General features: G+C 43.1%; 1 protein-coding gene across 1 annotated transcript in view; it reads left to right on the top strand.

The window, feature by feature from the left end:
- The window catches only part of TENM2 (teneurin transmembrane protein 2), a 526,850-nt gene that overhangs the window by 379,140 nt on the left and 131,077 nt on the right, over nt 1-16,633 (top strand). The window contains exons 9-11 of the mRNA XM_033180356.1: nt 4,205-4,399; nt 10,753-10,953; nt 12,669-12,854. Coding sequence (XP_033036247.1) covers nt 4,205-4,399; nt 10,753-10,953; nt 12,669-12,854 — 582 coding nt within the window. The remainder of the gene's footprint in view (nt 1-4,204; nt 4,400-10,752; nt 10,954-12,668; nt 12,855-16,633) is intronic.

Here is a 16,633-nt window from a genome sequence, read left to right as displayed (position 1 = left end):
TTTAAGACCTATGGCATTTCTTTATTTTATTAGCCCTTGAAGTCAGATTGGAGATTGAGATGGAAATTTTATAAGGGATCATCTGTTCATTTGCCTACCAAGTGTCAGCTATGCCTGTGAGCCATACATGTTATCTCACTTAATCCTTCCATCAATGCTGAAAGACAATTTTTTGAAGGGGAAATTGGGTCTTTGAGAGGTGCAGTAATCTTGCCAAAATCCACAGCTGGTAAGGTACACGCTTAGTTTTGAACTCAGGTCTTTCTGGCACCAAAACCCTTGCTACTACCACTTCTGCTCCATAATACTTCTTGGCACAGAGTAGGCAGTCTGTGTCATTTTTCTATAACCTGTCATAAAAAATAATGCAGCTTCTGTGATAGCAAAAATATAAGACTTATTAGTACAAGAGCTTCCCCATTTCACATCCAGCCTCTTGAATAAAGATCAGCCTGAGCCTCAGATACTGGGATGCTCTGGGTTGAGTTATGTCTGAGAATGAATCAGTTGCCCCAGAGGGAAGGTGCTCTCCATGCAGGACACCCCAGTCGCCACTGGAGGGAGCTCATCTGGTGTTTCTGCACTCTGCCCCATGGCAACTGGATTACTAGAAAGTCTCGCTCCTCTAATGTGCCGCCTTCCACTTCTTTGTATGGCATAAGCGAAGCCCGTCGAGTGTCCTGCTTTCCGGTGAACATCACAATGTTTTGCATTTTGACCACACTCCCAGTGAGCATGCAGCAAACCCTGAAGGAAAGCTGCGTTTGGAAGGTGGAGAACTCTCTGACCTATTTTTTATTTTTTTTACTGAGTAATTTAAGTAGGTCAAATTTTAAATTTGATTTCCCAAGCACCTGGTTTTAAATAAAACCCATTCTTACCTTCTAGACAATCCTATTTTTTTCTATTTGAAGTTTATGCAGAAGAGGAACAGTGTCACTATGAATAAAGAAAATAATTCGGCCAGGCACAATGGCTCACACCTGTAATCCCAGCACTTTGGGAGGCCAAGGCAGGTAGATCACCTGAGGTCAGGAGTTCGAGACCATCCTGGCCAACATGGTGAAACCCATCTCTACTTAAAATACAAAAATTAGCTGGGCATGGTGGCAGGCACCTGTGGTCTCAGCTACTCAGGAGGCTGAGGCAGGAGAATCACTTGAACCTGGGAGGCAGAGGTTGCAGTAAGCTGAGATCATGCCATTGCACTCCAGCCTGGGTGACAGAGCAAGACTCTGTCTCAAAAAAGAAGGAAGGAAGGAAGGAAGGAAGGAAGGAAGGAAGGAAGGAAGGAGAAAGAAAAGAAGGAAGGAAGGGAGGAAGGAAGGAAGGAAGGAAGGAAAAAAGAAAAGAATTTAATCTATATTTTTTATCAATTAAAAAAGACAAAACTTTTGCGCCTTACTTTCCACCCTCCTCCACCTTTTGGGAGGAAGGAGGATGTAATCAGAGACTAGTGTTGGTGATTTGATGTAACTTTCTCTGCCATCCATGACAGCCTATCCAATATATAACCCTTAGGTCAGGAATCAGAAACAGCCCTTGGAAGCTCATCTAAGTACACATTGTGCAACCATACTTCTCACTGTTTTTTATTTCAGTGCAGGGCTGGAAGGCGGCTGAGAAGTGAGTGATGTTGATTCTAGTCTTCCCACCAGGAAATACCTTCACTGTTACCTAGATCAGAAATGACAAGTAGGTTTTCTCTTGAATACCAACTCTGCCTGCTTGCCGGTCTCAGCCTGGGCACTGCATTGACAGTTTTGAGGCTCTGTCTAGGCTCAGGGGAACGAGATGCCGTGATCAATTAGTAATGTCTGCAGTGGTGTGGAAAGGTAGTACTGTAGTTCATACGCACACACTTGCCATCCCTGACCTAAAGCTTAGCATGAGTCTCAGGAGGAACTGGCATGGAACAAACTTACTGTCTTAAATCCCTCTCAAAACTTTAAGAAAGTCCAGAGTTTCTCATGCTACTTCATATTTGCATGTTCCCTAATTTAAATCTTGAGCACCCTGGGTTCAAAGCTCTTTTTCTACCCTCTCTTAGACAATCAGCCTCTGTAGCAACTCTGTACAAACTCCTCTGTTTAAGCATCCTGGAGATAGAGTATGATCCCTACATTTAGACAGTTCATCTAAATTCAATGTGCAGCTTTCAAGTTCTCTCTTTTGAACTCATTCTTCTTCTCTAGTACACTCATAAGGATAAGATTTCTACTGAAAATAGCGCCCCCAGTAGTTTTGGCAACTGTCCAATTATAAAGCATTTTGAGGGGAAATATCCCCTTCATTGTATGTCAACTATTGAGATAGTTCTATTTCAAATCTGTTTGCAATTAAGGTCAAACATGCACTTCCCCAGAAAAAGGCACTGTGTTTACAGCATGAGATTCACTCCAGCGACTGTTCTTCCCACGTCTTTCATAAATGGCCATTTAGTGCTTGCCCACAACCCCCCATCACTGGGAAATCTCTGAATATCAGGAACACAGGAGAAATGTTTACCTAATCAAGCCACCATTGATGAATGTAGCAACAGAAGGAAATCAACAATGATAACATAGTCCCTGTCTTGAATAGCTGACTATATCTTGGGAAATTAGACATGCGCAGAAGAAAGTTAATTACCATAAAAACTACATAGAAACATGACAACAAAAGGGGATTCATGAGGCTGGGTGGGGCAGGTGACTAGGAAGTGACATGATTAGGTATGCCATCGCTGCGTGGCACAGGGAGCTCACCCAGGATGTAGATGTGTGTACACACTCATGCAGAATTCTCGGAACCTGTGCATTCCAAACCATGGATAACACCAGGAGTCATTGAAACACCTGCATCCATCATTTCTGAAGGCCTCCAAATGCCACTTCCACAGCCGGAGGATTTTAGGCCCAAATTTGGAGGCAGACTGGAAAGTTAGGCTCTTTACAAACTGATGTGGAAGTGAGAAGTCCAAGACCTGAAGGAGACTGACGACTGAAATCCCATTCTTGATGAACTCTGAAAGGCGGGAATTGGCACCTTTGAGGCCAAAATTATTAAAGCTGTAGGTAATCTCCTCCCAGACAATCCCCACTGATTTTCCAACCTTCTTCCCACCAACAGATGGAAGAGGGTACAGCTGAAGGGTGAACTGCTAGAAATTTCATGTCTTCAGCCTGCCTGCCCCCTTTTCTTTTTTTTAATAAGTCAAGCATATTTAATCATTATACTTTATTATACATATTACACTTTGAAGGAGGCACAGTGACAGTAGTCCGTCCTTATCCTCAGGGCATACATTCCAAGACCCCCTGTGTGTACCTGAAACCACAAATGGTACAAACCCTACATATACCATGTTTTCCCTACACGCACATTTCTAGGATAAAGTTTAATTTATAAGTTAGGCACAGTAAGAGATTAACAATAATAATAAAATAGAACAATTAGAGCAGTAGCTGTAACATAAATTATGTGAATGCAATTTCTCTCTGAATCCCTTATTGTACCGTATTCACCTATTTTCAGACAGCAGTTGACCACAGGTAACTGAAACTGAAAGTGAAACCATGGATAAAGGAGGAACTACTTCATTTCTTCATGGTATAGATAAGAAAACTGAGGCAGTGAGACTTTTAGTGGCTCAGCTGTGTCTCATCCCCCCTTCCTTTTTAGTAGGCATAAACTTATTAGGAGTAAGAGTCGACTGATCTGAGGGTGAAATAATCAGCAAAATAAATGGATTCTAACCTCCAATACCAACAACAGAACAATAATAAGTACTTCAGTGTCACTTAGTGAAGGACATCACTTCAAAGTTGGGCCAACTTGGTTCCCCGCTGGGCTCCCCTGCTTGTGAGCTGTGTGACTGCACATGTCACTTCCCCCGTCTGAGCCTCACCTGCAAAAATGGGAACCACGATTGTAACCTCCACCTCATAGAGTGATTATGATGATGAAGTCATGAATTGCACATAAAGCCTTCTTTCTATACCATGCCCAGCACATAACAAGCATTTAACTGGTGGTAGCCGCTGTTATCAGTAGCACTTATGTTGTTTATCTGGCAATGGTTCTGCACCTCCACAGCCAGAATCCCCAACCCAGAACACTGTAAGCCAAGCCCCAAGGCCAGATAGCTCTACCTCCTTAGACTGCCACCGCCCCTCGGATGCTGACCCTTTGTGACCTGGTGCTCTGTCTTTGGTTTGTGCAGCTGCCTGCCCTGTCCTGTGCAGTGGGAATGGACAATATTCTAAAGGGACGTGCCAGTGCTACAGTGGCTGGAAAGGTGCAGAGTGCGACGTGCCCATGAATCAGTGCATCGATCCTTCCTGCGGGGGCCACGGCTCCTGCATTGAAGGGAACTGTGTCTGCTCTGCTGGCTACAAAGGCGAGCACTGTGAGGAAGGTAAGCCTGCCAGTCTCCGGGCTAGGCAGCAGTGAAGGGAAGTGTTTGCAGGGCCCGACCTCTGCTAATGAGCCCAGTCCCGGGCTGCGTGTTTTGCAAGAGAAGTTGCAACATTTTGCACAAAAAGCTTCAAACTCTTTTGCTTTGATAAACTTCTTTAGCTGTAGAACAAGAAAAGCCTCTGGAGATGGTTCTGGAAGAAACATTTTGTTTTACTCTCCATTATAGAAATTAATTCCTTTTCTCTTTCACCTTTTTCTCTTTAAATTGCTCTCTCTGCCTTTGTCTTTCTGTCTTCTGTTTCCTTCTACTTTTCCTCCCCTCCCTTCTCTTTCTTTTCCTCTTTTGTTCCTTTCCCTCGCCCTCTCTTTCTTCCTCTTTTCTCCTGCTTTATTTAGTAATTGGGAATTACTAAAGCTATTCAGAGAAAAGAAACAAGAATTCCTAAGCCCCTTGCCTCCATTCCAAACAAAAAGCTGTTTGTTGTTGTTGTTGTTGCTGTTACTAACTCTTCCTGGTAATCTACGACCCATATATGTCTGTGTAAATATTTCACCAAAAATTAATATCAATAGACAGCAATCAGGCTTGAAAGACTATAGGTTTTTTGTGTCATTTAGAAAAACCATGTAGGGCAAATTAGCCTGGTTTACCTACAATTGCACAAAACTAGAGGAGAGTGAGAGTGCAGCAAGAAGGATGGGATTTGATGGATCCTGAAAATCTCACCGTGGCAGATACGTAAGGGCCTCTCACACACATGGGTGAAAATCAGGGATATCATAAACTGAATCTAATCTGACAATATGGTCAGAGATCAGGCCTGGAGATCAGGAGAGGGGGACATAGAAGAGGGGGCGCAGGAACAGGGAGAAAGAGCACCTCTCTGGAGGGGATACGAAAGCAGTTCTAACTAGTCCTAGTTACCTCGATCAGTTATTTGAGATAAATTATTTTGTGCCAAAATGTTAGGACTGACTTGCAGTAGCTATAAGGCGAGAGAAAGCCATGCTGCCTGTCAGCCTTCCTGCTCTGTATTTGCCCTTGCAGAATATGGTCTCTGGTTGCCCACTGATTACTTCTCACCACACAAAGAATTGGCCACAGCTGGTAGGAAGGTGCGATCATAGACCCTCTCAGCCCCTTGCCCATTCCCCAATCTCTGAATTGGCTTCGTCATTGTCTTCCAGCTGAGGCTCCTTTTCTCTAAGTCAATCTCCCAGTGAAATGTCCTCACGCAACTCAAACGGCCCTTTTCCCTCCCGTGTCCCCAATAGAAATAGAAGTGTCAACTTGCCCAACAAACTAAGGGGGAAAAGTGAAGCCCCTGCCTATTCTGCATGAACTTGAGGTAACCACCCAAGATGTCCCCATAAAAAAGATCCTGTTGGATGCCATATGCATTCTGTGTTCCTCATGGCCAGGCTAACAAAGGGTCTCAGGTTTTATGAGGTTCTCAGATGCTAATTGATTCATTCTTTCATCCCAACAACCAGTGGATCTCCAGAGTTCCATACAAAATAATCAATCATCACAGCTCTCACCACAAAGTAATGACAGTGCTTTATACTTAGATACACCCACATAGGGTTCCCTTGTGAAACCCCACATTTCATCGTTTTTAGAACTATGGCTACCAAAAGTCAGCTTCCATAACATTATTCCTCTAAGATTTTTCAATATATCAGCAGTAATGCCTTTCCTGGGGCCCAGAAGTCTGACCCCCAGATCTTCACTTGCTCAGTTCCCTAAATAATTTTTCCTCTATTATAAAAGGTAGCCTCCCTATGTCTGCATCATAAAAAATTGGGGGTTTGGATGGAGGAAATACTGATTTAATAACCCTGCTTGAAAGGTTAAAGTTCTTAAAGATAAATGGATTGCAGGAGGCAAAGCTTCATTCGCTGAAAACATAAGAGAGGCCAATAATATGACAAGAAAGGTTAAAACAACCTTTTGCATGCATCATTTGGAGAAAGGAAAGTGCTAGGGCAACAACATTGCCAGTCTTCAAATTTTTTCTCTCCAGTAAAGATTGTACACAGCTGTATGCATGGAATCTCAAGTGATTTCTCAACTTTCTCACTATCCCACCCAGTCTTATTTAAATGTTCAGAGTGAATTAACCATCCAACCAAACAAGCCACGTGAATCATTATGAAAGGATGAAATCTCCTCTATTGATTTCTGCTACCCAAAAAAAATGAACCGAGGTGATTCATACGCTGTTTTCAAAATAGGAAATGGAATCAGAAAGTCTGGATCAGCACTTTTTCTTCAATTTAGCTTTTTTATTTCTGATATTCATCATAGTCATAACGTTCAAACAATTTAACCTGAAATGGCCATGGCAACGAAATCAATAGTTGCCATCCCTTCGTTTTTCCTGCATAAACATGGTTGTACTATTAACAAATTTGCACAAGAAAATGAAAGGATGTGTTCGTGAGGTTTCATTCAATGATGTCTGGGGGAGTGGGAAGGTGATGAGAGAGGAATTGACATATTAGTTTAAGTCAGCCATGTTTTCATGTCAGTTTCATGGTTGAGTCATTTTTCAATGACATTTAACTTCATAAATGTAATTCATGGTTCTTCAGGGGCTTATAGTACATATTGTTTGTAAAACTCCTTGACCTCCTTTTTTATCCTTAGGGATAGAAATTGCATTCACAACCCTTTTTTGTCAAACCTACAGAGGGCCCAAGACTAAATGAGTTCTAATGATTTCAGCTGCCAGGGGGGCTGGTGTTTCGAGGCACATGGTACTTAGCTGGTAAAGGCCACTGTCCCCTTTTAAGTGTAACACTGTTTCTATTTATAAAGCTTCGTAAAATGCCATAGTCCCTCCTGCCTGCTAAAGACTCTAAGGACGTGGCCACAAGACCATCTTAGAAAATCGGAACCAAATTTAAAATTCATAGTAAAACTGCTTCTCTTGAAGTTTGAATTTAGTTATTCCATCCACTGCTGTAGTTATATAGCACAAAGGGCATATTTACTGGTATCACTGACCAGAGAAAGGGTTAACTAATATTTTTAGATACAATAAATGTTTTTTTTTTGATGGCATTCTAGTACTGGTGCTAATAAATCTCTGTGGATTTTCCTCCTTCCTTTATACCATAATTCAGGATAGAGAAGAGAGAGCTAATTTATCTGGAAGAAAAATGCCATTTTCATTTTTTTTTTAGCGTATTACTTTTTATTATTTCATCCTTCTAAGAAAAAGATTGTGATTTTTGTTTTGAAAGCTCCTAGCTGCTGGCACCTCACCAGATATTTTAAATGGCTAATTATAGGTTGAGAGCAATTTTTGAAGCAACAAGCCACAAGATATTTTTGTGTATATTTTGATATTTGCCTTATTAAAAATGGGGGCTGAGTGAAAAACTAGAACTTCAGAATTTCCTTTATTGGAAGCATATAAACATGATGCGTTCTGAATGAATTTGTTCGTAATTTACAGATCCCCAAATATGAATTTTTTCCAAAAGCAAGAAATTGTTAGCACCATTTCTCTTTCCCATCAGTTCTTTCTCTACACAGGAAGTTTGTTTCATCAATGGCAAATGCTTATAGCACAGTCTGTCCTTCATTCTTGCAGCAACTGTGTTTTGAACACCTGGTATATTCCCTTACCTGTGCCAGGCATGAGACACCAAAGCCCTGCACAGCCCTTTGTCTTTTTTTTTTTTTTTTTTTTTTTTGAGACGGAGTCTCACTCTGTCAACCAGGCTGGGGTGCAGTAGCATGATCTTGGCTCACTGCAATCTCCGCCTCCTGGGTTCATGCCATTCTCCTGCCTCAGCCTCCCAAGTAGCTGGGACTAAAGGCACCGGCCACCACGCCTGGCTAATTTTTTGTGTTTTTAGTAGAGACAGAGTTTCACCGTGTTAGCCAGGATGGACTGAATCTCCTGACCTCATGATCCACGCACCTCGGCCTCCCGAAATGCTGGGATTACAGACGTGAATCACCACACCCGGCCCGCCCTTTGTCTTCTATGTGTTTGATGCTTTCAGCTCAAGTTTACATTCAGATGAGCTCCACCACCCTAAATGGAGCAAATCTGAAGGTATCAAATGGGTTTATGTCATCAGGAGTTATATTCCCCGAGACAATGAATTCAACTGTAAAGTGATAGTAACAAGATTGTGTAACATCATCATAAATATCTCCAACTAATAATAATAAGCAACTAAAATTCACCTTTCGGGGAGTGTACCCCTGATTTTTTTTAACCACTGTTTTTTCCCAATGCCTGAAACGGTTTTGAAATGACTTCCATAAATAATACCATCCTAAGAATATGCAAATGGGATTGTGAGAAATATCTCTTACCACTGAAAATTATTATTTTTGCCTTAAGGGAGGGCTGCCCTTTGGAAACTTCTTGGAATATTGTGATTTCTAATAAATCCAAATTTCTCAAGTCTGATGTCCCTCAGGATTGGTTAGTTTGTGGCATGGATAATCTAAATAATGTCATATTTAAATACACTATTAAAATACACTAATGGCTGAGCATGGTGGCTCACACCAGTAATCCCAGCACTCTGGGAGGCTGAGATAGGAGGATTGCTTGAGCTCAGGAGTTCACAACCAGCCTGGGCAACATAGCAAGACCCCATTTCTAGAGAAAAAAAAGCTTAGTTGGACATGGCAGTGTGTATCTGTGGTCCTAGCTAGTTGGCAGACTAAGGCAGGAGGATCACTTGAGCTCATGTGTTCAAGGCTACAATAAGCTATTATCATACCACTGCTTTCTAGGCTGGGTGACAGAGCAAGACTCTGTCTCAGAAAAAAAAAAAAAAAAAACTATTTTGTGCCCCACAGGGAAAGAAAAAAAGACACTCAGCATAAAAAATGTCTTAGGAGATCCTACAGAAAGCTGAGACCCTGAGGAATTACCATCTTAGTGTAATAGTGAATTATTTAGAGACCGGAAGTCTTGCATATTTCAATCTTGGCATTGTGCAAGGAAAGAAAACAAAATTTTCTGAGAATTTAAACCGTAAGACGGCACGCATACACAGGAAGGATTTAATAACACTGTCAGTGTGGTCTCCTCAAGAAGAGAATTCAAAGTGGTCCCAAGCTAGCTGTACCCCCAGGTGATGGAAGAAGCAATCCTTTAATCTGGGCCAACAGGCCTGATTTGGAAGCCGTGAAAACAGGAGAAATATGTCATTATCAAATAAGGTGATGATACATTCACATTTTTCTGATCCACAAAGCAACATCTGAGCCCTCTGCTAGACCATCATTTCTCATTCAAACCACATATTACACAAAGAACCCTCTTCTCCAAGTGACATTGCATCATTTCCTGAGAATACATAGGAATACATAAGAAAGCTGGGCTTCCTCTAAAAGGCCCTATTTATTCAACCCTTAGATTGAATGGAGGTCCCAGGTTTGAGATCACATTCTCATGCAAAAAGTCCTGTCCTCAAGAACTGGCCTTTGCAGCTCACTCCTCTCCTCACTGTGAGTTTATTCAGGTTACCTACTGGATATATATCCACTCTGTCAAGATGGCCAAACAATCAGACAGTGAAACAGGCAAGAACCACAATGACTGGACTCTGCCCATCAACTCATCTGATTGACTGGTAGAAGGTCAGTGCCTTGGCCAGAGATAGGAATCCAGTCCCCCGGTGATTACCTGTAGGAAGGTGATCCTTTTTGAATCATTTTCACACCCAACTTCGCCTCTTCTATCCTGCACATTTACTAACTCCTTCAGTGGGTGTGTGCTCAGAGAATGAATACTAATTTTAGACTTAGCCTAAGTGAAACCTCATTAGGAAAGTGACTCATTTATAAGTTTCATTGGTTTTTCCTTTTCATCTTTTGTTACCTTTTGAAGTCAAGTATTAATAAAGTTACAATGAGCCTCTCTACTTTTCTCTCTTATAGTGAGGGGTAATGCAGTTTGGCAATGCATGTAGAAACATGGCAGGTATTCACATTCCTATCGCAGATGCTCTGATACGATTCAGTCGAGGTCCTAATCTTTATAAGCACAAGATGCTAAAGGTGGAACGGCATACTTCTATAACTGATTTCTCCTAATTCTGCTTGAGAAGTCCCCTTTTTGTTTCTCTTGCATCTTCTTCAAGTTTGAGATTTGGTGTTTTGACAAATAAGAAGCCTTTTACTTTTTATGGGTGTTCTTCAGGAGACCACATAAGTATTTCTTGGGCTGCTCCATTTGCTAGCAAGTGGATGGGAATTGGTGAGCCACTGGTCCATTCAGCAGCAAGTCCATGTCTCATGGCCCATCCTCCATGGGTGATCAATACTTTTATTCTTCTATTTTTGTTTCTGGTTTTTTTTTTTTTCAGTTGATTGCTTGGATCCCACCTGCTCCAGCCACGGGGTCTGTGTGAATGGAGAATGCCTGTGCAGCCCTGGCTGGGGTGGTCTGAACTGTGAGCTGGCAAGGGTCCAGTGCCCAGACCAGTGCAGCGGGCACGGCACATACCTGCCTGACACGGGCCTCTGCAGCTGCGATCCCAACTGGATGGGTCCCGACTGCTCTGTTGGTAAGCCACAAGATTTTCTCCTTCCTCTCTCCAACACTCCTGCCCTGTGTTCCATTCCATTCTCAGATGGATGGGAATCTACTCTTAACACTTAGCTTGGGATAAGGGGACTCTGATGAATCACATTGTGTCTTTCTCATTCTCTTCTCCTCAGTGATGGAGTCTGTGATCTTTGAGAAACAAACAAACAAAAAGCACTGGGTTGGTTCCATCACGCAAATGGATGAAGGGCCCAGGAGGGATGCTTCCATTTGCATTATAGGTTTTCTTATGTACATTCCCTAAAGGTACCAGAAAACAAAACAGAACAATTCAGCCCCAGACAAACTAAACGGAACGTCCCATAAAACAGAAAAGAGGCTCCCTCGGGGTGCTGCGTGAACATGTTCTAAAGCTCTGTAATACTCCAGTGACAGGAAAATAATGAAGTCGCGCTGTACACTTCATTTTCCTAAAATTTAGAGTATGTGTCTTCCCTCCAGAGTGACCTTAAAAATGGAACAGTTCAACAGTTCAAGCCAGTCCCAACCTTCCTGAGAAAGGTTCTGTTCACACTGACAAGTCCCTATCCAAGCAAGCGATCATTCCGCCCCCTTCCTCTGGGTAGTGAGACAGCTGTCAGATTGCCATGGCAATCAGGAAGAGAATAGATGTGAAGCTTTGCCTACAGTGGGAAAGAAATGAATATTTCATTCCAAAAAGAAAAAAAAAAGGGAGAAGAGTCAGTTAAAATGGGCTATTTTGGGATGTCTTCTCAGCCCACTCCACTCTGGCTTCAACTCTGATGCTGGTGGTCCTGGCAAAGCTGTGCAGAGGATAGGAGGAGGTGGGGTCCTAGACCCAAAACCCAGTTATGCTGCAGATATGCTGTGTGACTTTGAGTGAGTCACTGGCCCCACTCCCCAGACCGGTGTTCCTTCCCCTGGCATGCCAAGCCACGCCTCCCTCAGTAGACTGATGAAAAGGTGAATGTCTGGCATGTGCTTGTCCTCGCGTGAGAGGTCTGGGATACCAGAGAGTGCATATCTGTCTGTCTGTCTCCTCCCCAAGCACAAAAGACTTTGAGCTCCTTTGAGAAAGAAGCTGTGTAAATGCAGCATAATTATAGCAGTCATTATCGCCGCCAAGGTACCGATCTGGGTAACAGGGGTATCTGCAGTCATCATGGGAATGGAGCAGCGGGATCTGCAACTGACTTCTTGGACTTGGTCAGTTCAGGCTCTCAGTGGGGGAGGAATCCTAGCTGGCTAGAGAGTCAGGATCCATACATGGATCTTTTCAGGTGGGTACTTCCCAGTTAGCTTTGCCAAACTGGTTAGAACAGTCTCAATCTCTAGAAGACTCGTTCTCACATTCTAGTGAGTATCAAAACCACCTGGGGGACTTGTTTCAACAAAATCTCTGAGTCTCATTCCCAGATCTTCTAATTCACTTGGTACTTGGTCCAACCGGGGCACAAGAATCTACATTTCCAACAAGTTCCCAGGTGGTACTGATGCTGCTGGTTCCAGGGACCACACTTTAAGAACCACTTCTCTAGAAAAAAAGATATAACAATGAATTGATACCCAGCCAAGGAGAGACAAGCCTCCAAAGATGACAGAGCGCTGGGCCTCGGGGCCTGCTCCAGGGGTCCGGGCCGTATGCGTGGTCTGGACTCCATGGAAGGTTTCACCAGCTGTGGTGTTGAGCTGTAATCATTGTTTTTCTTCCAGAAGTGTGCTCAGTAGACTGTGGCACTCACGGCGTCTGCATCGGGGGAGCCTGCCGCTGTGAAGAGGGCTGGACAGGCGCAGCGTGTGACCAGCGCGTGTGCCACCCCCGCTGCATTGAGCACGGGACCTGTAAAGATGGCAAATGTGAATGCCGAGAGGGCTGGAATGGTGAACACTGCACCATTGGTAGGCAAACGGCAGGCACCGAAACAGGCACATATTGCTTTATTTTCATAAATCGTAGATCTATAGTGACGGTCGCGCATGGCAACTGGCTGTTCCTTCAGGGACACAAGTGCTCTCCCACATTTCCTGCTGCCTCTCCAAATCTCCCAGGGGATAGGGAAGGAGAAAAATGAGGTCCCTAATTGGGAAGGGCTTTTCCTTCTTTCCAGGATTCCGAGTTGAAAGGAAAGGGACAAGGGCAGATAAGAAAACCCCTCCAAACTTCCAATCTCGGGGAGGGAGAAATGCACACGCATGGGAAATTGTTGTTGTCTGGGGGTTGCAAGCACCCCGAATCACTGTGGTCTGCAGCTCTCCCCTTTTTAAATCCTCTCTCAGCTGGCTGGATCACTGGATCCCTGCTTGCTGGCAACAAGGTGAACTCACTAATTTTAGGCCAGGTTAGAGACAGGCAGGACTCTGGGGTTCCCTCCATAGCAGGTACCACCATAAGGTCCTGAGATTCCCCATCACCACCACCATCATTAAATGTCTCCTCTTCTGGTCCCATTTTATTCTCACTCAGCCACCTCTCTACAAAAGCTTCTTGACCAAGATATTTTAAAGGTCATTTTCTTTGTTAAGAAGAAATAGTTTTGGAGATTATTCATTTTTATTTTTCTGTCTTTTTTGGGACAATTGTGGTTTAGGGTAGGACTATACTGGATTAAATGTACCTAATCATCCCTTTGGTAGAGGAGCTGGGAGCCAACGGTCTTTGGCTTTCCACATCTCTCAGACAGTTGGGATGACAAAGTTGTCAACTTGAGCATCATTTTACCTCCAGTTTTTACTTTTGTTGTTTAATTGTATCAAGCCTAGGATCCATTTTTATACCAAGCTGGCTAATCTACTTGCCTGCATGGAAATTCTCAAAGACTTTTCCAGCCAAACTACAGTTTGACCCCTTGAAGTTACCTTTGATCCCAGCCATCAAGTTTGAGACCCTCCCCTCTGTGCCAGCCTAATAACCCCAATCACAGATGGGCCACCTGGAGTGAGAGACAGGGCTAAGAGCTTGTGCAGGGCTGATTCATGAGATCAGACTCAGTTTCCCATGCTGTTCATTTGAGTGGTTATACAGAGATAAAGTGGACTGACTCTGTATTCGATTTCTTCCAGTTCCATCTGATTGGGCATCCGAGGGGCAGCATGCCAATCAGGGCCACAGCCGTAGCACTGGGACCCTGCTGGGACAGTCTGTTGGCAGTGAATTGTTTTTGCAATCTCGCGATGACGCTCCAGGTCTTGCTCCCCCGTAGCTGCTTTTATCCTCAGTTCCCTGCAGAGTCTGAGGAATAATTCAGAAGACTTTCAAGGGAGGGCTGTGCACAGCCCAGTACTGAGACAGTTCTTACAATAGCATCCATTCATCAGGGGCGTTCCTTTTGCTGTACTATTGCATGCCTGGTGTTATTTAAATAAACGTTCCCCTCCCCATATCTCCTTTGCCCCAAATCCCCCCCTCAAAAGCTCTTGCCAATCATCAGCATTGAGGTAGATAATCCTACTTTCTTTTAATTCACACAATCCAACCTCACCTCCCCTTTGCTGCCCCTTCCCACATCTAGGGGACAGAGGGGCAGGGTTAGTGTTTCCACAATGATGCCTGCTGGCTCTCTCCTACCTACAATCTGTCTTTACTTTGGAAATAGCTCACAAGAGGGCAGTCCAGATGGATTCGAGCAGGAGTCGCCAAACTACGGCCAGAGGGCCAAATCTGGCCTGCTGCCTATTTTTCTGTGGCTTGCCAGCTAAGAATAGTTTTTACATTTTCTAAGGGTTGAAAACAAATCCAAAGAAAACTATTTCCTGGCACGTGACAATGATATGAAATTCACATTTCAGTGACCATAAACAAAGTGTTATTACAGGACACCCACACCCATTCATTGATGCCTCGTCAGCTTCCGTGCCACTGTCAGCACTGAGTAATTAGGAGACTGCATGGCCCACAAAGCTGCTTGTGTGACCCATTACGGGGAAAAAAAAAATCTGACTCCTGAATTGCACAAATCTTGATGGATAGAGGGGAGAAAAGCAAGGCAGGTCCACACCCCCATTAAGAAAAGGACACCAACTACAGCTTGAAGGATCCGAGGGTTCTACTCCAGATATCACAGAGTGGGAGTGGAGAGAAAACAATAGATGTACTAAAATGCTTCCGGGGCCCTTGAAAAAGAGATGGGAAGATGACAACTTCGGTCTCAGTAAAGAACGTCAAGGATATTGGCCAACAAGAGAACATAGATGTTTTGGTCAAGCTAGCCCTTTGGGTGAGGTAAATTGGGAAAAAAAGGTGTTTCTGCTACTTGAAGTGTTTGGTACAGGTTTCACATCTCTGTGAGATGACATACATGTGTTCTGGAGAGACATACAGAAAGTGTAAATTGATATGCCAGGTAAAGCTCCCAAAATGAAGAGAGTGCTGGTCCAGTATAATCTCTTGTTCAGAACGATGATCTCCTGTGGCTTTAGAGTTTGTGCTCTGTATGTTATAAAGATCTTTTTTTTTTTTCTTTTTTTTTTTTTTTTTATTTTTTATTTTTTATTATACTTTAAGTTCTAGGGTACATGTGCATAACGTTTATATCATGTATAACTCCCCAATGCAATCCCTCCCTCCTCCCCCCTCCCCATGATAGGCCCCAGTGTGTGATGTTCCCCTTCCCGAGTCCAAGTGATCTCATTGTTCAGTTCCCACCTATGAGTGAGAACATGCGGTGTTTGGTTTTCTCTTCTTGTGATAGTTTGCTAAGAATGATGGTTTCCAGCTGCATCCATGTCCCTACAAAGGACGCAAACTCATCCTTTTTGATGGCTGCATAGTATTCCATGGTGTATATGTGCCACATTTTCTTAATCAAGATCTTTACTACCAAAGCCATTTATTGTGAGAAATTAGGGCTCTGTGGCTTTATTAGTAGGACATGTGCCATCTCCTCGTAGTTATGTTCACTGTGGTTTTCTCAAAAACAAAGCCAAGCATACCTTGATCAGTGAGATTTGCCATTCAAAAACCAGAGAGATGTTCATGCATGCATAATTGCAACTTTTGCTTTTCTATCTCTGGCCCCCAGAGCTGTTTTGTGGAGTTTTAGTCTTCTAGTTTGAGCAGACACTCCTGTCATTTCATTTAAAGTAAATGCCACAATTTACAAGCCCAGCATCAGTTCTCCTCCTTGGGGATGCTGACAGAGAGGAAATGGGGGCTCTTTGGTCCTTTGCAAGCGTAGCCGCAAATGCTATATTTTGAAAATAGAAAATACATAAAAATGAAATGATACCAAGTCAGCAAACAATGCATAGGGAAATATCTCGTAAGGCAGAATTGTGGGAGTTAGTGTTGGACACTTGGGTTGTCTGTGGCCTGTTTTCAAAAGGTCATAGTGAGGTAGTTTTTTTGGGGTCATTGCAAATAGTCAACTGAACAGTTCACATCAGCCCTTGTGGATTACATCTACTGTACTAAAAGAGTCAAAAAGAGAGACAGGGAAAAAAGATGAGGACACAAGGACAGACTTCTAAAACGTAGTCAGGTGGAAGCCCCAGGATCAATCCATGTTTGCTTAATGCCTTTCTGAAATTTGCAACCAAATTATTTATATTTGGCAATTTAGTAGAGATTGCTAAAGATTTAAATATAAGGTATAACACTTCAATGTTAACTGTTATAACTAACTTATTGGCAGGCTGGATTCTACCAAGCAATGATTGTTATATAACCTTTTCCTTAAAAG

Source organism: Trachypithecus francoisi, unplaced genomic scaffold, assembly GCF_009764315.1.
Source record: "Trachypithecus francoisi isolate TF-2019V2 unplaced genomic scaffold, Tfra_2.0 Lachesis_group2, whole genome shotgun sequence".
Taxonomy (NCBI): Eukaryota; Metazoa; Chordata; class Mammalia; order Primates; family Cercopithecidae; genus Trachypithecus; species Trachypithecus francoisi.
The sequence above is the reverse complement of the archived record's forward strand: the minus strand, read 5'-3'. Positions and strand labels throughout refer to the sequence as shown.